Genomic DNA, 23,346 nt, shown 5'->3' with positions numbered 1-23,346 from the left:
GTGAGTGAGTCTATAACCATGCCGAACAGAAAGGGACTCAGTACTGAACCTTGATGCAGACCTTCTGCAACTGCTATTGGTTTTGTCTGACCCACTACTGTCCGTACCATTGACCTCGCATCCCTGTACATGTCAATTATGACGTTAACATAATGTTCGGGTACATTCTTCTTGCGAGGGCTCCACCAGATCGTATCTCTTGGCACACATGGAAAACATCAGCTATCAAACAAAAAAAAAAGTTCTATTACACAAAGATAAATGTTGAATTGAGAACCTACTTCTTTTTTTGGATTCGATTAAAATTTATAACTATTGACGTATTGTGAACCCACACACGAATCTATACCTATCCTGCCTGTTTCTATCATGAAGCAGTCGTGAGTTTCAATTTGAATTTGAGGGTCGTTATAGAATTTGGAGCTTCAATCTCATAGGGCTGGTGGAATTTAAATTGTGTTGGCTATCGACCTTAGAAACCACATATAACCAAGTGGACTGCGAGCTCTTGTATCGATCTAGTATAATAAAAACATCTTAAGCACACGGCATGTGACGAAAATAAACACATCATTATATTAGACTAATTAAATATTCGTTATTTGATTTCGTTTTCTAAAATCCAAATTCTTTCTAAAACACATTTATACATACGATAAAGCGGGACAAGTGCGGTTGAGGCTTTATCGTTAATATTCAAAAATGCAAATGATTAACCATCCACTCAAGGTTGTCACATAAAGTATACCTCACATAAAGTATTTTTACTGGTGGACCTCTTCTGAGTCCGCACGGGTAGGTACCACCACCCTGCCCATTTCTGTCGTAAAGCAGTAATGCGTTTCGGTTTGAAGGGTGGGGCAGCCGTTGTAACTATACTGAGACCTTAGAACTTATATCTCAAGGTGAGCGGTGCATTTACGTTGTAGATGTCTATGAGCTTCAGTAACCACTTAACACCAGGTGGGCTGTGAGCTCGTCCACTCATCTAAGCAATAGAAAAAACCTCAGTGAATTAATTGAATACAGACCTAATACCAGCTGAATGTCTACATTGCATACCAGTTTATCTTAAACCGGCTTTAAACCATTTGCATTGAAGTTCTTCAATGGAGCAAAACCTTTATAGTTTCAAGCACCGTTACTTCTGATTCATTATTTTTCATTTTATTGATATCCCGAGAAATAATGTTAATTTTAAAACCATATCGAAATAGCATGCCGATTAAAATGCATTTTCTATAACTAATTTGTATTGCAAAATAAGATACGACACTAAAGCTTTCTGTCGAAAAACAACTTTGTAATAAGATAACGATGGACATAAAAAAAATCATCCATCTTTAGTAAATACTTTTTTAGTGGTTTATTCAGTTAATTTTGATAGAGGAAGCGTCAAGGTAGCACCGGTAATCTACAAATTAAAGAGCGGACGGTTAGCGTGGTATGGACATGTGATGCATCGAGAGAAGATGCATGTGACTAGGAGATATATGGAAATGGTCGTGCAAGGTAGAGGGGGAAGAGGTCGACCGAAGAAGACACGGATGGAGTGTGTGAATGAGGATATGAGAGAGAGAGGAGTGAGTGTTGAGATGATGGCTGATAGAAGAGAAAAATTTGCTGTGCCGACCCCACCTAGTTATCTCACTGTATGGAGAAAAAGAAGAAGATTCAGTTAATTTTGGTCAGATGGTAGCTATGTATGTGTTGGCGGGAATATTAAAAATCAAAATAAAATTAAACAGCCCTCATGCGTGATTCCATTTATATTCCACTTATGAACACGTAACTAAGTCAGTCTGACAAATTATCAAACATCAAATAAACGGGCGTGAAATACAAAATTTTTCATGTAGTAAACGTTCTATTTAAATTGGTTATGGCTGCCAAATAGGCTTTAGTATAATGACATAATTACGAGCTAAATAGCCATTGTTTTGACAAGACGATACGAATGTAAAATTAAATATTGTAAGAGGTCGTAAATGTTGATATTTTTCGAGAGCGCTATGGAGCACGATTTTTCTGTTTGATTTAAATTAATGAGGCAGTTAGTTTACGGAATGCGATGGAGCTATGCGTTCGTTATTACTTAGATATGCGACGAGCAACAGACGGTGTAGGAATAGAATATGTGAATAAATTTTATCGATAATTAATTTCATATGAGACATTTCATTTCTAAATTTGAAACTATTATAATGAATTATAATTTGCGTAATTACTGGTGGTAGGACCTCTTGTGAGTCCACACGGGTAGGTACCACCACCCCGCCTATTTCTGCTGTGAAGCAGTAATGCGTTTCGGTTTGAAGGGTGGGGCAGCCATGGTAACTATACTGAGACCTTAGAACTGATATCTAAAGGTGGGTGGCGCATTTAGGTCGTAGATGTCTATGGGCTCCAGTAACCACTTAATATCAGGTGGGCTGTGAGCTGATTCAACCATCTAAGCAATAAAAAAAATACCTAATAATAATAATTATTATTATTAGTCGACATGGGACGTCAATTTCAATGGTACATTATTATTGCAATTTATGAACGGGTAAGTCTAATCTCCAGCCTTAAAAGTCTCTATTTAGATCGACGTGAATTTGTCACCCATCTTGAGACATCGAAGTCTATGTAGATAGAAGCACGTTTAGTCAGAATAGCATTATTTTCTTTTGACACTTTTATTAACGTATTTCATCTCGGGAATATTTACATTAGACACATAGTATGTGTTTCTTTAGAGTGGTTAATACTCGTCATATGAGTCCCGGTATAGCCGCCTCAATTTTAATATTACTATGTCGTTCATTGGCGACGTTCGCATGGAATCCATTAAACGTAAAGAGAAACTCTGTTGGATCAAGACTATTATTGAAGCTAAAGAATGCGATGGTCAATTACGCGTTCGTGATTCATTTGAAATTAAAAACGTATCGAAACAAATAAGATACTTTCGCGAATCAAAATAAACGAATCAAAGGTCGCGCCGACGGTACTAATCGTGTCTAATTAATCGGTTTGCGTTATTAGTAGAAAGTTGTTGAACAAATTCAGTGCGAATTCGAAGAGAAAGGGTTTATAGTGCAAAACGAACTAGTTCTGAGTTGAAGTGGATAGATAATGAAGGCTTCTTTAGATACACTTGCAAGATACGCATTTTCAAAATCCACCTGTGTGCTTAGTGCGAGTTTCTTAACGTTTTCGATAGCGTAAAAGTTAACCCAATTATGCAGTTGGAACAGCGCCCCTAGCGGCAAACGTACGCAAACGATCCCATTCCATACATATATGAGTTAACTTTTACGCTATCGAGAACGTTATAAAACTCGCACTAAGCACACTGGTCACGATGACTCACGAGTGGTCGAACGTAATATCGGAACTAGGGTTCAGGAAATAGCGAGCTAGTAGGCACAAGTCGAAACAATGATGTCTTCCAAGATTCAACTTTAGAATTGATTTTGTTTTACAAAATAAAAACATGTTTTATGTTGAACGAAAACAAATGAAAATCGCTGGTTTACTACTGCTGCATTTTATCCGGAATTTTTTTTTGTTATGTTTACTTTACAAAAAGATATCTTAAGATACTTATGTAAACGTTTTAGTTTTGGTTCTTTATATAAGCAGCAAATTGAATCTTTTTCTTGTTTGTGACATTTTTATCCGATACGGTTACGACAAAAGCGCGCTCAATACTTTCTTTCACGCTCTTATGTACTATTAAGTATTAAATAATGTATTGCATAATCCGGTTAGATTGAAAAGCAATAATAGAAATTTAATTTAGTCGCTCAAAAGCATCCAGATAGTAATACAAGCTAGACAGCACTTTTTATGGAAGTAACTTACATACTCGATTTTAAGGTTGAGACGTCCGATGCATAAAGCTACAAATTGCCATAATTAAATACGTACACTACACGTGTTTACAAAAGATTCATGATTAAGAAATACTATGGTTTAATATTCCTATTTCGGGCTCAAAACATGCGTTCTGATACATTCTGATTTGATTTGAATCACGCAACCCCAGGTGACTTTCAACGTGACATAAATAATACGTGTTGCAAACTGTCGTGTCTTATTAATAATTATCACCCTGCATAATATCACACACGCTCTATATAAGCACAGACTCAACAATACGTAATTTCAATTTCGCGCAAACGTACGCAGGTCGCCGATGAGAACTGCACTAAATCTTTAATACGCGTTTCGTTGCCTTTTGAATATGTATGTTAAGAGGCCGTACTGATTGTCAATGTAGACGTGGTGACCCGTTAAGATCGGATTACCGGTACCTCGACCGCAAGTAACAAGAATCTCGATATTTCATCACTGTATCGCCTAATGATATCCGAGAATCGTTTTTGCACGCTACCAGTATTTATCTCAACGTCGGACGTGAATTAATCGAGTCACGACCCTTCCCGTATAGGGATCGTTAAGACGTTCCGAATGTGTCTCTGTGAAAGCTTAGTATTTCTATTTAAGCATGCACTGTTACGGTGAATTTCATTATTAAATTCAAACCGCGGTAACAGTGTGAAGTAGATCAAAACAATCGTAAAGTAAATAATTGTACGACTTCTTGAATCTGGAACGTGATTAACTCGAATGTGTCTTAATTAAACTAATATTACTTAATGCCTTATTGTCCGTTAACTTGTGTAGTGCCTACTTGAATTTTAATATGTTTGTTTAATTGAGATTATCAAGTGAAGTTTTTTTTTTTTAAATGCGCAATTAAGTTGATACATTAGTGTGGTGGCAAAAAGTGTCAGATAAATTATAAATTATTATAAAAAGTGTGCTTATAAGTTAAGAGTTTTTCTTTTTTTAGTATATTTTTGTAGTCTCGTCTTACTTTAAGATAGTGACGGTACACTATGCACACATATATGCTTTAGAAATTTAACCAACTTCAAAAAGAGCGGTAGGTTCTATGTTTGACGGTATGTGACCGTGTATGTATGTTCATCGATTTCACCATTACTCGAGGACCATTTTTGACTCTGTTTGTAAGGAAGGGTATATATAATATACTTTCGTGCTGATCCCATTGTTAAGTTTGAAAGTTGAATTCCACTCCAGAAATCAAATTATTATTTTTATTACAATTATTTATTCTGGAATTGAATATCCTTCAGATAACTAACGAGCCATTAAACAGATATTTCATATACACAATGAACGATAGTGACATTAATTCATTAAAATGTACACTCATTTAATTTTGTTTTTGATCCATTGCTTCTGTAAAATTATTATATTCTGATTTAAGAACTATCTGTACATTGGCTGTTTCCTTTGTAATATGCTTAATGTCCGTGTAATATCTTTATCATAATTACAATTAGATTATATTATATTTTGTTTGAATAATACTCAAATTAGGTTGTAAATGACTTTAGCCGATTTTAATAATAAACAAATAACATCGGTCCAGAAATAAGAAACGGTGTGAAACGACGACCTAAACTGACCTATATATTTCACTCGAAGACTCATAAAATTGGATAAAATATTATATTTTATCTGTTTTAATTTTTTTTATTAAATTACAACGAGACAGAGACAGCAATGAGTTATACTCGCGTAATCGATAAAAAAATCGCAAATATTTATGAAAAGTAAATCCGATGATTTGTCACTGATATGAATTATCTCACTGTAATTAAAACTACCCTGTGATCATGCTCGATCCAAAGAATAGAGAGCCAGACCATGAACGCGGATACAAAAAAAAAACAATACTAGAAGAACGCCAGTCGGAGATTCATGATCCAAAGGCTAAAGTTACATCAGCCGTAAACGATACAAGCAATTCGCTTCATCCAATTAAATGCTGCGTCACAACTGGATACCGGTAACCGCTGCGATTGCCATGCGAATAACAGACGAGAAACCCGATTACTGATGCACAAAACCGATAGAACGATGTGACTTTTTCAATGAAAATAAATCACTTGAGAATTTTTCAAGTTCGAGTCAGTTTTGTTTAAGGAGATGTTTCAACAAAAGTATTTATTTATTCTATTTTAAAAAACTTTTACGCAATTTTGAAATCGGATATGTTATTGTTGTAGCCGATTCCACTACCCACGGTTTCCGGAGCCTATAGACATCGCAACGTCAATGCCACCACTTTAAGACACAAAGTCCAAGTCTCAATCATATTCTCAGATTTATTTATTTATTTGTCAGGTTGTTGTTGTAGTCCTATGGTAACCCGCTGGTATGTACATAGGGCCCTCACAAATTTTCTCCACGTGACCCCGTCTTGCGCTGAAGTGTAATCTCTTCTTCTTTATTTCCTATTACCCTCTGCTGGGGTGTAGGGCTCGAATGAAATCCTTCCATTTACATCGGTCTTGGGCAGTCTGTTCTAGCTCCTCCCACGTCATGCCCAAGACCCCTAGCTCCTGCTCCACCGAGCGACGCCAAATCGTTCTGGGATGGCCTCTCTCAGATGTAACAGATAATCTAAAGATATTTCTTAGAAACTGTGTAAAACGTACCTGTATATACAATCCGTAACGTTCACATCCAAAATTGACACGTACTGCCAAGTGAATCTCAACTTAATAGAAGGTTTTGGACGATCGTAATAATATCGAGGGGTGAAAGGCTATTTGGTTTAAGCGACATTTTTGCAACTTTACAGGAGAGCCATTTAACGTAAAAATTTTGAAAAAATTACGTAACAAAAAAATGTTCAGTTATTGGAATGGTAAAGTAAACTTAATTAAAGTTCAATTAAAAAGCATCGAATCGTTGATACTAATCTATATATTAATACGTGAAGCAAAAACTTTGTATCCCTTTTTACGAAAATTGCGCGGACGGAGGAGTATGAAATTTTCCACACTTATACAGAATATAGAGAAGAAGTGCACAATGCTAATACTTTTTTTTAAATAATGCCTAAAAGATACATTAAATCAATAAAGAAAACATTACACACACTACATACCATGTATTTGACGCACACACGCATGCATACTATTTATTGTCAAGCTTTTGTTCTTGACATCTGTGGTCAAATTGAGAATAGATTAAATTTTAATATTGTTTGTCTTTATTAATATTTTTTATAGTGTAGCCTTGGCGAAATTTGTGATTATAGAAGTATAAAATACAATCATAACAGTGTACATACTTACAATTTCAATTAATTATAGTCGAATTTCGACTACTGCGGGACCTCTAGTACCAAATAAAACGCACCTTAAATTACAAAGATAAATGTCGCGTATTAAGCGAAATGTCGCTTAAAATAAATAGACTTTCGCTCCTAGATATAATTTTATTATTGTATCTATTTTAATACGATACAACGAGCAGCATATTTAGAAGGCATAAATAAACATTACAAGGAAAGCGAATCTAACACGTCGATAATCGTAGAAAGTGTACGAAATTGATTTCTGGTATATGTTAAGAAAAACTGTTAATTCGACATCAAGCAGATGTGTTATCGAAGAGTTCGGATTTAGAATTATATTTTCTGATATAACAACGTAGTCGCTGTTGCGTGACCGTTGCAACAAACAATACAACCGGTGAGTATATTACATGATGTTTTTAAAATTGTTCCTAATAATATGATTCTGCAAGTCAACGAGATCAAATGATTTCACATGGTAATACTCCAGAAGATTATTCATGAGGTTTTACTACTGAGTAGCTTCTATTACACTTCTAGGTCAACAGTATCGTGACTAATGCCATTTTTAGGCCTAAGCCCCAGTAGAGTTGGTGTTGGGAAAACAAAATATTGTCAAATTTTAAGCAAAAAAATATATATTAGAAAAATGTCATCTCTGTGAAAAAAAAAAGAAAACTATTTCTAATTAAAAAAAAAGACCAAACATTATGTTTGTTGTGATAACAGTGTTGATCGTCTTGTTAATCCGGTTGCAATTGCGATGGTTTAATAATTAATTAATAAGAAAATATTATACAATCATCTGTGATAAAACACCAGTACGATGCAAATCATGTTATAGTACGGTTAAAATGTAATCAATCGCGGATTGGATTACTTTAGAAATTTAGCTTTAGAAACTCGAGTTAAAATTACTAGAGAAACTAAAGCCATTTACATCGCACTGAATTCATTAAGTTGCAATTGTATTTGTAGAAAGGAGAAAATATTTAGATGAACGATTTTCAATAGGTCAGTTTCAATTATTGATCTTATTTTAACATGAGAAAGCAAAACAAAGTATGTTAATTGGACGTTCGCTTAAACAGTTCTCACTCTCGATGAGATGCGAAAAATTACACATGCATTCAGAGCATCTTACGTTGACATAAGCTAAACAGAACACTTTAAATAACAGGCAGCCGACAAAACGGTATGCGCTTAACTAGAATAAATACTTGAAGAGCACGTAGATGAGACCACAATGGACTACAAGAGAGCTATTAGCATAAAAACGTATTTTCAGTGAAAGTCATCGATTCGAATGCATTAAAGCGCCAGAATGTCGATTTTAACGCCCCAGCTTTGACCTGACTGACAATCTAAATTCACTATTCATGGGAAATAAATCGTTTTTTTTTCGATAGAACGCCGATCCGATATTAAAGTAAAAGGTGTTGTGAAAACGTGATTTGTAAAAAAAAAGATACATTGTTTGTTGTAATGATACAGCATTTGTTCCATTGAAATAACTGATCTTGGAGCACGAATATGTGAACGCGATACGAATTATTAATCTAAAATCTACAATAGAGTTCTATTACAATGAAACCTAAAAGAACTTGCGATATCATACAAAAACAATAAAGTCATCCAAACAAATCAATCATCGAGAAAGCGAAGTAAACAAGTTGAACATACAGTCGCACATTACGATGAAAACTCCTATTAAATTTTTATAGTGATGCAGCAGTATTCGATACGTACCTGCAACAAAAACACAGTTGTTAATATAAAAAAAAAAACATAATGATGTCATAACACTATTGGATTCCGATTTGCATGCAACATTGAATGTTATTACATTACTAGCCCCGGGCGAAAGTTTACCGGCACTACTGACCCCACTGTTCATTAAAAAGATAATCGAAAGTGAAATTAATTCCGAGCTGAGATTATTTTGACAGCGATTTTATTCACAAGTGTTTTGATATTAGCTGCCCAAAATTGATTCTTGGCGTTAGAACGAATATCGTTTTGTTACGGATCGATTGAATTTTGTTTGTACTCAACGTGCGTCCCTTGGTTGAGAATTTACAGAGAAATCTAGTTTATTTTCAAACACTTTGAATGACTTTCGGGGTTTAGAATATTTTTACTCAAACATTTAAAATAATTCAAAATTATTTTACATAAAACAGGGTGTTAATTATCTTAATATAATTAATCATCAGACGTGAGTTATTTTGTCTTTCTCTCTTTGGTTATAATAAGGGCTTTATTTAGCTCATTATACAATTTGATTGGTATCAAGTAATCATCAACATTTTTGTTAATTTAATATTTGATTTGATATTTGTCATTTTCAGCTAAGATATTTTGTCTATCAATAATTGGAAGTTTTTAATGAGCAGGTAATTCGCTACCACACGTGTAAGATTGTAATTATTGTTGGATAGTTGGCAATACAGTAGGGCTAAAAGTTCCAATTGTGGACATGTGAAGTGAAATAGAAACTTTACGCTCATGATATAATCATCTAAGAACATCTACATCTTAACATTTTAATTGTTATAACCTTATAAATACACTTACCCGTGATAAGTTAAATGTTCAGTTACCGAATCTAAGTAAAGCATTGATTGGATTTGGCTATTCTTCATTTATGACAGGGAAAGGTTCTATTTGTTGTCATGGAAATTTCTATAATCCTATTATGCTTGGACCCTCACGCATTATCGGTTGGATTACAGATTATTGGATGGTTACAAGCAAAACCTTTGTAGAAATTCGCATTGATATAAAATTCATGTAGTTAATATTAAACGTATCCAATGAAAATCATGGTTGTGTCACAAACACAAGCTGTTTTTTAATTTATGTCCTTTGCAGAAATTTTGCTAAGAAAAATTCACTCAACCAGGACACCATTCAGCGCATTCCCTAAATAAATAAATATGATTTCTATCTTTCGTGAAGTCGTACTAAGTTTACTAAGGTTAGTAAGTGTTGTATCTGGACAATTTAACAAAACTTATTTTCTTTTTCTTTAAGTGGAGTTTTCGGTTAGTGGAGTTATCAGCTCGATATTTTTGAAATATCCTTTATTGTGGATTTTTCATACAAAACTATCATTGTATAACTTAGAACGACACTTAACACTCCAAAAAGAATTCATTAGTTTAACATCACTAAAATGCTATAAAACCGAATTAATATTTAAAATTATTTAAGTAGGTGCATGCCATATGTGAAATTTGAATCAGATTTTGTAAGTGGCATCGTTCGATTTAAATAAATTTTGGTTGTATGTAATTTCACGAAACCATTAGCGTATTACGTTTAAGTTTTTATCTTAGTTGTAGTCCGTTATGGGAATTGTTTGTTTGACAACTAAGAACCGACGTGCGGTTTACACTATCGCAAAAAGTAACGCTATTCGTTTAAACTTGAAGACCTACACTGGTCTCTATATATTATATTACATTTTTCTGTGTAATTTTGTTGTCTGATGAGGTCTTTTCTTTACGGTACAGCCAGGTCAACGTTTTACGTACATTCATTCATTTGTGTAACCTTAGTTGTTCGTGACCATGAAAACTAATATACAGAATTCAAATTGTCGCAAACAACATAGTGATATTAAAAATACGAGATTAAATCGTAATGGTTTTAATTATACTAATGAGTCATTTAATCATACATGTCTGGAACTTATGTGTGAATTATTTAAAGATTGTTAAATATTTCGAATGTCTATTAACTCGAATGTAATTTTTTACTCTTCTATTATAACAAAACATAAATCCAGGGAACTAGTTTTTTAGCATAACGAGAAGAATCTCATTGTTAATATTTATATATTCAGAGAATCTAATTGTCAATGCTACTGAATTGCTATTAACTAGACTTAATAATTATTAAGACTTAATAAGACTTAATAATTATTAAGTCTAGTTAATAGCAAAGTTCAGTTCTGCGTCTAGTATTTTCAAAAAATCTACGTTGCTTCAATACATTACATACCCTTAAATAGTTTGTGTTCTATATCGAAACTAAACTAAACTATTGTTCGCAATGGATAATTTGACATATCTCACAGTGTGGGCTATAGATTTGTGTGTCTATTTAGATAAAAAATATAGTACTTACGTATTAATTCATCAGTTTCAGAATATCTTCTAACACATTTATTACATTACAAAGGTTCTGGTATTGAATAAAATTGCATTTTATAACACAACCAAAAATTTCAGTTGTGGATATTCGATTTTATTATTGAGACTTTATATTATGTTTTATTCAAGACTAGCTGACCCGGCAGACTTCGTAGTGCCTCAATCGATAAATAAAAGACCTAAACTTTTGTATAAAATAAACTTAAAACAAACAAAAGGACACATCAAAGGAAAAACAAAATTGTTATTTTTATTTAATTCCGAGAATTTTCATATTCATCTACCTTTTAAACCTTCTCTGGACTTCCACAAATAATTCAAGACCAAAATTAGCCAAATCAGTCCAGCCGTTCTCGAGTTTTAGCGAGACTAACGAACAGCAATTCATTTTTATATATATAGATAGATAGGTGTTGGGATATAGTTGTTCAAGTTTGCCATATTTTATTCAAGATTTCTAGAAATATTTTTGTAAGGAGGTGTAGGATGGTTTGTAGTAAGGTTTCTCCAATTTTGTTCTATTTGTCGATACTTTGACGATACAATACCAATATAAAGAGAATGAAATATGATATTTGACATTTCATTTTCGATGTTTTATGAGCTCGAAGACCTCACAACAAATTATATAAGAATGGGATGTTTTCTAAAATCAACATATAAAATCGATAATTATGTAAATCACGATTGTTTGAATAGTTGAACAATAAGTTTCACATTAAATTTATAAGCACACCAATTTCATTTTCGTAAATAATAATAATTTCGAACTCTTGAATAAAATCTAATATAAATATAGTGCTACTATATATCAAGTTAACATTAGATCGAACTTTTTTTTTCCTACCTAAGCTGGAGAGACCATATCAGCGTAGCCTTAACTAGTAGGTGAGCTCACGGGGCTCAAACCTGACGACGGTGCTAACAGGAACCCTAGCAAGAGTCGTGCTTCGCAGAATTTACAACCGGATCGGAAACGCGACCCACTGAGATGATTCGGCGAGAAATTCAGTGGGCTGTGTCTGTGGGTTAATTTACTCGCCGAGCCCTTTGTCGCGACGGGTTTGACGAGAACGATGACCGGTGCTTGGGGTACCTAAAAGTACCGTTAGTGGATCGGGAGGATCCGAGATGACGTGTATTAGGCGACGTCAATTGTTTACCATTTGGTCCGCAGTATCGGCAATGTAGTTACCGGCGGCCACGACGAGAGAGTTCTCGTGTCGTGCCGCTTTATTGAAATGGAAGATCGAACAAAAGAAGCACGAACGTATAACCACGAATATAGACCAGAAACTAGAAATAGATTTTTTGATATATATTTTTTGATTGATAAATTAGAATATAGAAAAGATGCCACAATTTATTGTGATGAGTCTTCAGCTTTTGTGTAGCGAATTGGTTACTTTAATGTCTAAGCTATTAGTCTCGTTCCTTATAGTAATAATCCTTATAGTAATATTACTTCTAGCCATAATTGAGTTATAGACTGTCATTACAGTAATATGATCTGCGGAGCAAATTAAAATTAACTCATTTTATATTTCTGGTTTGACATGTTGTTCGAAAACCGACGTCATGAAGTAATACACAGAGCCCTAAGTCGCATTGAACAAAATTGTGAACATATCTTCGTGTGTGTCATGTATTATAAATAAATTAACGGTATGCTACAAACACTTTGGGTATTATTATATAATTATTACCACATACAATTATAATGTGATGATGGGGGCAACTAAATAAAGGGAATCCAAGTTTTGTGTTTGAGCCAGACATAAAGTCAGACGCCGCAAAAAGTGAAAATAAAGATAGACTCCTACGAGAAGTAATGTCGAAGGACATGCTCCGTGTCTCCTGAACAGAATTTGGCACGAATTTCTCGTTACTCGACAAATTCGGTGTTGTTATACGGCGTCAGTCTTTGTCGACAGCAATGTGAGTTGCCTTACAAAAATTCTTCGTTCACATATCAAGGTGGGAAAATTACTCCATAGAGCTGTTTATAATGATAATAATAAGGTAGGGTGCACAAAATTACGCGGATCCACGAGATTAAGGCGTTGAGTTTGTGTTAATATTGTAAAGACGGTATAGTAGTGAAGTAGTAGTCGTGGTCTAAGGGATAAGACGTCCGGTGCATTCGCGTTGAGCGATGCACCGGTGTTCGAATCTCAGGCAGGTACCAATTTTTCTAATGAAATACGTACTCAACAAATGTTCACGATTAACGTCCACGGTGAAGGAATACCTTCGTGTAATAAAAATTAAAACTTCAAAATTATAATTTGGGTAATTACTGGTGGTAGGACATCTTCTGATTCTGCGCGGGTAGGTACCACCACCCTGGCTATTTCTGCCGTAAAGCAGTAATGCGTTTCGGTTTGAAGGGCAGGAAAGCCGTTGTAACTATACGTGAGACCTTAGAACTTATATCTCAAGGTGGGTGGCGCATTAACGTCGTACATGTCTATGGGCTCCAGAGAGCACTAACACCAGGTGGTCTGTGAGCTCGTCCACCCATCTAAGCAATAAACAAATAGTAAGATATAACCTCAATAGGGGATGCAAACGAGTTATTAGTTTTTTTGTATTTTTAGTAAAAAACGATCGGTTGTACTACATCTGTTAACGGCGTCATGGATCATCGAAGCCCGTTAGATTGTTTCCTAGTAGTTAACACAAACAAAAAACTGTGATAAAACTTAACTGTAACATTTTCAACGTTCCTATAAGGATAAACGTTCATTAGTGGCGTTAAGAATCTTCCTGTGGCGACGTCCTTATAGAGACAGAGGAATGAGTATCCGACTGCATAAAAGCATCCTTCATTGTGATAGAGTATAAAACCTACCGTTGGATAACCAACGGAATCTGTTCAATAAACCACTGTGTCAGTTAGCGGTATGATCATTTTTTCTTTAGTTGTGTTGGATCCGGCGGTTATTCGACAAGACGGTATTACGTTTTTACGTCTTATTAACAATTTTTTGAGCATCTTATGGATATTTTGTTGGCAAATGAGGTTAATTGATTGGATTTTTTTATATCGTGTGAAAATTGTTTTTAATTGCATTTCATTAATACCTAATTACTTTGGATATTTGAAAACAAATCTAATGAAAATTATAGAATCAGTAGCTTTAGCCCGCGACTTCGTTCGCGTGGAATAGTTCACAAATAATGCTTTATTTTAGAACAAATTTGGTTAGCTTAAAAAACGTTATAGTAAGTCAACCTTAACATATAGACATATGCTGTCGCGGACTTTTTTTTAGATCTTTTAAAGGGGAACAATTCTGTCATACATTATTTTAGCGAAACTTTAACCGTTTCCGCAGCGCACGCAGCGGAAGCTCACAAAAGGGACAAAAACCACGATTTTGAAACATTCTTTATTGGTGCTCCGCTTGTATTGGTCTTAGCGTGATTTTATATAGTCTATAGCCTTCCTCAATAAACGGACTATCTAATTTTGACAGAATTTTTCAAATCGGACCAGAAGTTCCTCAAATTAGCGCGTTCAAACAAACAAACTCTTCAGCTTTATAATATTAGTAAGAATCATTAACTAATTTTTAGTTATGTATTCAAAAATCAGTTAGCTCTATGCATTCAAAGAGCTCGAATGATATGATTAACGACAATGTAAATTGATTGATTAATTCATGTCAGCACTGTTGTAGCATGATACAGAACGAGTGTAAATAGCTAAAGATTACAGTAAAAAGTGAATTGATTAGACACATACGGAAGGCTATCACTGACGCCTGCACTTAACTGTTTCTGTGCATAGTAACCGACGACTTAGCAATCAACTATGGTTATATCGCTAACACTTAATGACCATTTATTTCTTGTCGTTCATCCTCAAGGACTCGTCTAGTCGATCTGTGAGTACAGAATGAGACTTATTTAGCGCGATGATTATACAAAAAAGTTGCGTTTGGACTTGAGAAAGTAAAAGACTGTTACGTTATTTTTTAAAAAGCTTTAGCGTGCAGTAATCGATAATGCCATTCGAATTATAAGAAGATCTAAGATATCTCTACTTACGTGCCTTATTTTCCTATCTAACATGCCCATTATACCTAAGCAGTGGAGGTAGGAACTGTTCTGATTTAGAGCCACATTCCTGCGTAATTTTGTTTCGCACCAGTGTAGAGTTTCGCCGTTAATGATGACCATGGACTCAGTTAATCGTTTGGCATTAGAAAGAATCCTTCGCTCTTTTAGGCCGATAAAAAAAACTTAAATTTTTTACAGATCTGGAACTTTTTTCAGATGTGGTGGACTCTAAATGACTTCACATTTAGACGATGTATTCTTAAACCGCAATACGAAGAGTACGTACCACTAGAAACACAAATGCGAAACGCACCTTAATTTTTTGTATAACGTTAATTGAATTTAGTTCTATCAAAAAGAATTTGCGTAATTGATCTGCACAATCCAGTGTGATTAGTGCGAGGTTTTTTTTAATTTGAGTTAGTTTTACTGGTGGTAGGACCTCTTGTGAGTCCGCGCGGGTGGGTACCACCACCCTGCCTATTTCTGCCGTGAAGCAGTAATGCGTTTCGGTTTGAAGGGTGGGGCAGCCGTTGTAACTATACTTGAGACCTTAGAACTTATATCTCAAGGTGGGTGGCGCATTTACGTCGTAAATGTCTATGGGCTCCAGTAACCACTTAACACCAGGTGGGCTGTGAGCTCGTCCACTCATCGAGAAATAAGAAATAAAAAAAACTTTAACGCTATCGAGGACGTTAAAAAACTCGCACTAATCACACAGGTACCAGAACGCGAGAGTCCGTTATTCGTACGTTACATTTACGGAAGCAAATATATATTTTTTATCGATAATTATATATGCAAGCGGTCGATTTCTTTGCGAAAATTTCATTCGCTACAGAAACTAGTATATGTTTTTAAATATCTCCCGTTTATGGTCGAACTAGTTTCTCTAATCGACAAAGTCGTGAACCCTGCCGTTAGCAACGTCAATATTAAAGTAAATCAGTTGCTCGATTCAACTCGTAAAAACTTTACAGCTTTCAAGTTTATTAAAATAATTTAAATTAGTATATATATTAGTTATTAGTTCATTAAATACATATATACAATTTATAGAATAGACCAGGGTTGACCTAGTATTACGTAGACACATGAATGTCACAACCCATCATAACACATGAGGAGGAAGTCTCTTGTATAACTCGATATTAAAAAATTTACGTATGATGACTCGCCAGAGAGGGGTAGGATTCCAATACTCTATGACACCAACCAGTAAATGTGTATTGGAGAACGCTATAAAAATCAAATATTATTTCTTTCCATTCTCCGGTCTCCCTCGTCTTTTACGACAATTTCATTGAAAGGCTGAGTGGTGTTCTAAACTTTCATATCGACAATACTTATCTGCGATCATGGTAAAATATCATCTTGTATATGAAATATGCAAATATGTATCATCTTACTGGTGGTAGGACCTCTTGTGAGTCCGCACGGGTAGGTACCACTATCCTGCCTATTTCAGCCGTGAAGCAGTAATGCGTTTCGGTTTGAAGGGCAGCCGTTGTAACTATACTTGAGGCTTTAGAACTTATATATCTCAAGGTGGGTGGCGCATTTACGTTGTACGTCTATGGGCTCCAGTAACCACACCGGGTGGGCTGTGAGCTCGTTCACCCAACTAAGCAATAAAAAAAGGCATAGTGGATCGTATTCACATATTAATGCCAATGTCAGTAATGCTTATGCCAGGTAGGCCGTCAGACCCATCGACAGAAAGAAAAAGCTTGTATATTTTATGATTTCACTCTCAGAACGACGGCTTGAGTCGGTTGTGTGTCAGTGTGTTAAATCGACGTATGAATGCAAACTATACAAGAACGCTGCGCAAAGCTGTCACGTTTGCAGCGAAATTCGCATACCTCTGGCACGTGCGGTCAAACACATCCGACTACTAATTGATTCCTTGTTTTTCTAGAGCAACATTTTATTCGTAACAATTGACGTGGACTATCGTTTTGAACGATTTTAAATGTTAATAATATGCGATTTTATTATCAATGTTTTGAGTGTTCAGACACGCTTAATAGCTCAACTGATGAGCAAGAGTGCTGTTGCACTTCACACAAGAATAATTATTCATACTGATGTTTAGATATGGGAATGTGAGCGTCAGTGTATGTCATATATGTTATCGTAATGAATACATTTAAGAAATCTTTTCAAGAACAAAGAAGCAGCGATAGAGGGGAAATAAACGGCTTATATACATTAAGCGTTTACAGTCATTATTTATGGAAGGTCGGTTTTTTTTTATGATTGAAAGATTACTGATGGCCCGGAGGCCTTTCCAGTTTCACCAGGATAGGTGGGCGAGCAAAGGCTCAGCCAGGAGGGGTGGGATTATCTAACAATTGCCTGAGCGCCTCCGAAGGAGACCTAACAGCTCAAGAGCAATTGCTTCGCGAATTAATCTACTACCGGATCGGAATCGCAACCCGCTGAGAAGATCCGGCGAGAAACTCAGCGGGCTGATGCATGGGTTAGGTAAGGTCATAGTGTGAGCCGATCCGGGTAGGTATCCCTATCCCGTCTATTTCTGTAGTGCGATTCCTGCAGCCATGTATTTTGGTTTGAAGGATTAGAAGCCGTTAGAATGAGTCGTTTTCTTAACTCTATTTGATAATAATATAGAATAGAGGACAAATCACGTACAGACATCCGGCCCAAAATTAGGATTCCTTGTCTTATAGGTACCTGTTTACGCTACATCTGTGTATCAGATACATCGATTTAAAATATTTTTGAACGGAACTAAGAGCGCATCTATGATAGTCCCTTTCCCCTCTTATATCAATGCAGGTTATAAAGTGGACTTTTGAATCGTGCGCAACAAAGTTGTGCGAACGCAAAAAAAAATAAAAATTATAACCACAAGGACACAGGCCTACGGTGAGTTTCTAACATATTACCAAGTACTATATCGATTGCGCTCTAAATTTAAAACAAAAACTAAAGAACCAAGCCCAAACAGTACCAGAGACTTAAATAAATATATATACATATATAGATTATAGTAAACACACAGGCAAATAGCAAACGAACCTGTTCATCACACGAACGCTTGCCCGATGTGGGAATCGAACCTTAGATTTTACTGGTGGTAGGACCTCTTGTGAGTCCGCACGGGTAGGTACCACCACCCTGCCTATTTCTGCCGTGAAGCAGTAATGCATTTCGGTTTGAAGGGTGGGGCAGCCGTCGTAACCATACTGAGACCTTAGAACTTGTATCTCAGGGTGGGTGGCGCATTTACGTCGTAGATGTCTATGGGCTCCAGTAACCACTTAGCACCAGGTGGGCTGTGAGCTCGTCCACTTATCAAAGCAATTAAAAAAAATTACCCTCAGCACAAAAGTCAGGCACGCTAAGTACTCGAGTCATTCAATTTTTGTCTACTTATTGATAGTAACCTCGTGTTATGTTAGCTTCACCTGACGTATGGCGTTGGTGATCACTTAAACTATAAAGATTCACGGTCTTTAATTTCTTAAATAAAACCTTATTTGTAATATGTTTCATTAGAATTTATTTATAACCAACCAAGAAATGTAACGATAAAACTCAGTTAATTAAAACATTTTTTCATAATAATAATAATAATTTCTAAAGACTCCATACGTAGTATACAGGTTTATCGATAACATGTTATCACAATTACTATGTTTACAAAGAGCAATCAGAGATGGTCATTTAAATAAGCGTGTAGAAAATAGCTGTGCATGTAAATATGCGGCATTTACGAGATAGGGTGTTGCGAATTGCTTCCTGCTTTTAAAATAATCTTTCACGCGATGACGCAATGCAGTGCAGAAAATTGACTTAAAATCGAGTCGCTATTTTTACAAAGCTTCTTGAGAAGCTATTCTGGCCTAACGCCTTCTGACTGGTGGGTGCCTTCACTGGGCTCAGCCTTAGAATTTGCTAACATCTTCCCTAGCAAGATCGAGTAACCATACCACGTCTTTTATACGCTATGGTAATGAATGAGATTGCGATCGTTCCGGAGCTATTTATTCAACAAGAACAAACTTAAGTCGTTCTACAAAATCTATTTTATAATTGGAAGCGACGCTCTATATTTAAATGAAGCAAATTGTAGATAAAATGCCTTAATAATATTATTACTAGTATTTTTAGTCTTCGTTACCACACTGACAAATAAAGGCGTAACAATAAATAAATTATACAAAAGTAGTTCCAAGAATTTTAAGGTCTTATCAAATTAGCGATTTATTTTGGTCAATCGGTCAAATGTACGATACTAGTAAACTTAATGAACTCAAATATCAATAGTATGTAACGGCTGTCTTTTCGTTTCACTACTAACGAAGCCCTTATGAGTTTCTATTTGTTAACATTCAAGTCGAACGCCCACCGTAAGTCGTGAGTTACTAATCGGATATTTAATAGAAAAAATCGATATATTATGATCAAAATCAATATGTCTCATTAGTAATAGTTAAGGGATTGATAAGTTTATCATGAATCTAGTTAATTTCTCACTTGCTTTCAGAAAAAATGTCCGTCAGTGATTTTAGTATATTTTGAGTACTACATACTTAATTTTATTTGAAGATAAACATTTCAGACGAGAGATTAAAGTTAATTCCTTGATAATTGATAGATAAAGAAAATTTTTTTTAGGACACAAAAGGATAGTCACGTGGCTTCAATTAATATTATGTAACACGTGATTGATGTAAAAGCAAAACGAATAGGCGACGTAATCGGTGAAAGCAAACCGAAGGTCTCATCATTCGGTCTGATAACCTTTGCTGCTATTGTATCCCGCTATCTAACAATAAGGGAGAGTCGAACGTATTGAAATAGGCTTTTCATTTTCCTAAATGAGTTGTAAATTCCGTCGCATAAGGGTTATTAGGCAGAAGTCGGTAGCATTGTGTAGCGCATCGATGTGGTCGAATACAATGGCTGCTTTCACATGGCCTTTGAGCTGTCAATAAAGATGTTCGACGGAGGTTGTAATGACGGTGAGTCGTTAATTATATTATCATTGACGATTCCGAGGTCATGATAATTTGGAGAGAGCAGCCGAACAAATTACACTGGATGCGTTAATTTCCATTGTTGTTGCGATTTCGCCAACGAATGATAGATTTATAAAGAAATTAGTGCACGTTTACCACAAAGAGATAATGATCGATCTACAATTATTACTGATTCGTTCATCGACTATCAAGTCAAGTTTCAATCGTGCTAATCAAATACGTGATGTTTTACACTTCATTGTTGTTTGATTGAAATCTAGTTAAGGGAATGATGACATAACCAAAGTACCGACGACAAAAAACGTTTTAATCAGAGCATGTATGATGCACAGAGGGAGCACGTAACTCGATAAATGTTCGTGTAACAGCATGGCGAAATGCAGCACAAGCACTTTTGTATTACAGTCGAGTGCGAGGTGTCTCCCGTTAGTTCGAATTCCATGGAGTGCCCACAATAGATGCGCTTGAGATTCTCCATCGATGGGTAATTTGGGTCTATATTGTATTATACAAGGGCCCCGGGGCCGTGAAAAGGCATTTTAACGGCGACCAGCGGACCGGAAACGAGTCGACATTTTAATTGAAACTTCATTAAAAAAAACTCAAAATCAGGTGGAATTAGTTGCGTCGTCTAGAACGGTGAAAAACGGTGGCAAAAAAAAACACAAGACACGGTAATTCGATGATATGGTTACCGTTAAACCATGCGTTTTTTTTTAAATATCTTTGCCTCAAATAGGCCAAACTATTATGTGGTAGTCGATCCCATAGCGATAATTTTTTTTGGAAATCGTTAAGCAACTTGTTTTAATAAGTAAAAAATGCTTGTCATTTTGGGGTATTTAATCCTCTTTAAGGTACTTAATGTGAGACGTTTGTAGTAATACCTCTAATGTTATCTATCGGCGAGAATATGTAAGGATAATCATAACTTACCCATACGTCTAGGATCGTTACCGAATAAAATTACGTTTCGGATTAAAACCCAAAAGGACGGGCCGTTGAACCTGCGACGGTTGGTGACTATAACTTGACCTTCAAACACCGGCTTTCTAAAGGAAACTCTTTGTAGTCTTCACCGCAAGCGAATTCAAGCCTCAATGCATCGTGTAAATTTATGAGGGCGAGATCATCGGCCAGCGGTTAGATCGTACATTAACTAAGGCGGAAGCGAACGCAGATCGCGAGGCTGCGAAGATATTGCAATTATATTAATGTTCATTTGAGACAGTGGTGTGTACAGTTACAGTTTGTTTCCAGCAATTATTCAAAATTAATTTATTTTTTATTTGTTTCATTGCTATAGATTTTTTGACAAACTCCCGGACTATTTGATGTAAAACAATTGTTGAAATTTGAATGGAAATTACATTGGAGTCCTGCCACGGAATTTTTGCCTGTCGACGCTTGAAGTCTCATCTTTTTTTTTTTATGGTTGAATATTTACTGGTGGCCTTTCCAGTTTCACCAGGACAGGTGGGCGAGCAAAGGCTCAGCCAGGAGGGGAGAAGTCTCATCTATTATTAGGCCAAGAATACTTCGATTTAGTAATTAGTGTAAATTAAAAATAGATTTAAGGTTTAATCTTGTTTTATTATTATTATTATTCGTTCTGTGAAACGATTCGAGTACTTTACAGGTCCCGTGTCAAGGACGAGTCGGAAACTAAAATATTCGAAAAATTAGAAATAATATAAGGACATTACAAACGCGATATTGTGCCCGTAAAAGTATCTGTAATTAATCTTAAATTTTTTATCCTTAATAATAGCCTTTTTGTATAATAGCCTTGAGAGGCTAGTTCAGCTTCGCCTTGACGTGTAGGTGAGCTTACGGGACTCAAACCGGGAGTGTTGCTAACACTGGCCCTAGCAAGAGCAGTGCTTCGCAGAATCTACTACCGGATAGGAAACGCGACCCACTGAGAAGATCCGGCGAGAAACTCAGCGGGATGTGTCTATGGGAATATTCTTACAACCAATTCACTGGTGATATGGGCTTTGGTAACTACTTAATACCAGGTGGACTGTGAGTTCGTCCACCCATCTGAGCAATAAAAACATATAATAATTGTAAAGTTAAGTATGCGAGATCAAAGGAAATACGAATGATTTTAAATCGCTTCTCCGTCTAGAAATAGAATCTACGTTGTGAGGTTAGCCTTAGATCGGTACCGCGCTAATGCCATAGTCACGAACTGGTCTCTTTTGTTGAAAAGGCATGTAGGTACGCTAATTCAATTAATATTCACATAAATTTGCTAGCCGATAGAGTATGCGTTTCAAAGCGGAACGCGGGCTCGATTTTACTGATGCTATCGGAGCCGAGTGAAAGATACCATGGTTATTGAACCGTGAAAGTCCTTACGTTAATAAACCTTTCAACGTAAGAGTTTTGTAATTAATTACGAAGTATAAAATCGTAGAAGACGTGAACACGATATCAAGCCATACTAAATATAATGTTACTTTTTTCTTTTTATTTTTTATTTTTATTAAAGTATATATATGTTACGGCTTGTACCCGAAGCTAATACCCGTAGTTCTAGCCAGCTAAAACTAGGTGTAGCCGATTTCATTTGGTTAAAACTATAATATAGGTATGTATATATTATAGGTATAGCCTTCTTTATGCTGGCTAAAACTAGATGTAGACAATCGTACGTGGTTAAAACTAGATGTAAAGTAGCACGAGCGTCGCCAAGGGGTCGGGCGGGATTACCTCGCCTCTTCCCTACATCGACAACATAGAAAAACAGGAGGAGGAAGATCTCGAAAAAAAAATTAACAGTTAGAAGAAAATGAAAGTGGTGGTGAAGAAGTGATGATGGCAGAACCGACTGAACTATGGTAGCAGAAAGTTTATGAGCTGTGTGATCAAAACGGAAATGAAAAATGTGATCTGTGCAAGAAAAGAGAAAGAATAGATA

At 35.7% G+C, this 23,346-nt stretch overlaps 2 protein-coding genes across 4 annotated transcripts in view; one reads left to right on the top strand and one right to left on the bottom strand.

The window, feature by feature from the left end:
* The window catches only part of LOC114248619 (elongation factor-like GTPase 1), a 170,234-nt gene that overhangs the window by 98,567 nt on the left and 48,321 nt on the right, over nucleotides 1-23,346 (bottom strand). The window contains exon 10 of one of the 2 annotated variants that reach the window (XM_089736247.1): nucleotides 8,566-8,920. The exons of the other annotated variant lie outside the window; for it this stretch is intronic. Within the exon in view, the coding sequence (XP_089592373.1) occupies nucleotides 8,820-8,920 (101 nt within the window). The 3' untranslated portion in view covers nucleotides 8,566-8,819. Of the gene's footprint in view, nucleotides 1-8,565; nucleotides 8,921-23,346 lie in introns of those variants that run through there. 2 annotated transcript variants of the gene reach the window in all.
* Nucleotides 1-23,346, top strand: part of dsx-c73A (doublesex cognate 73A) — a 66,147-nt gene that overhangs the window by 5,878 nt on the left and 36,923 nt on the right. The gene's annotated exons all lie outside the window — the stretch shown is intronic.

Source organism: Bombyx mandarina, chromosome 21 (assembly GCF_030267445.1).
Source record: "Bombyx mandarina strain Sakado chromosome 21, ASM3026744v2".
Lineage (NCBI taxonomy): Eukaryota > Metazoa > Arthropoda > Insecta > Lepidoptera > Bombycidae > Bombyx > Bombyx mandarina.
This window is presented reverse-complemented; position numbering and strand designations above follow the sequence as displayed.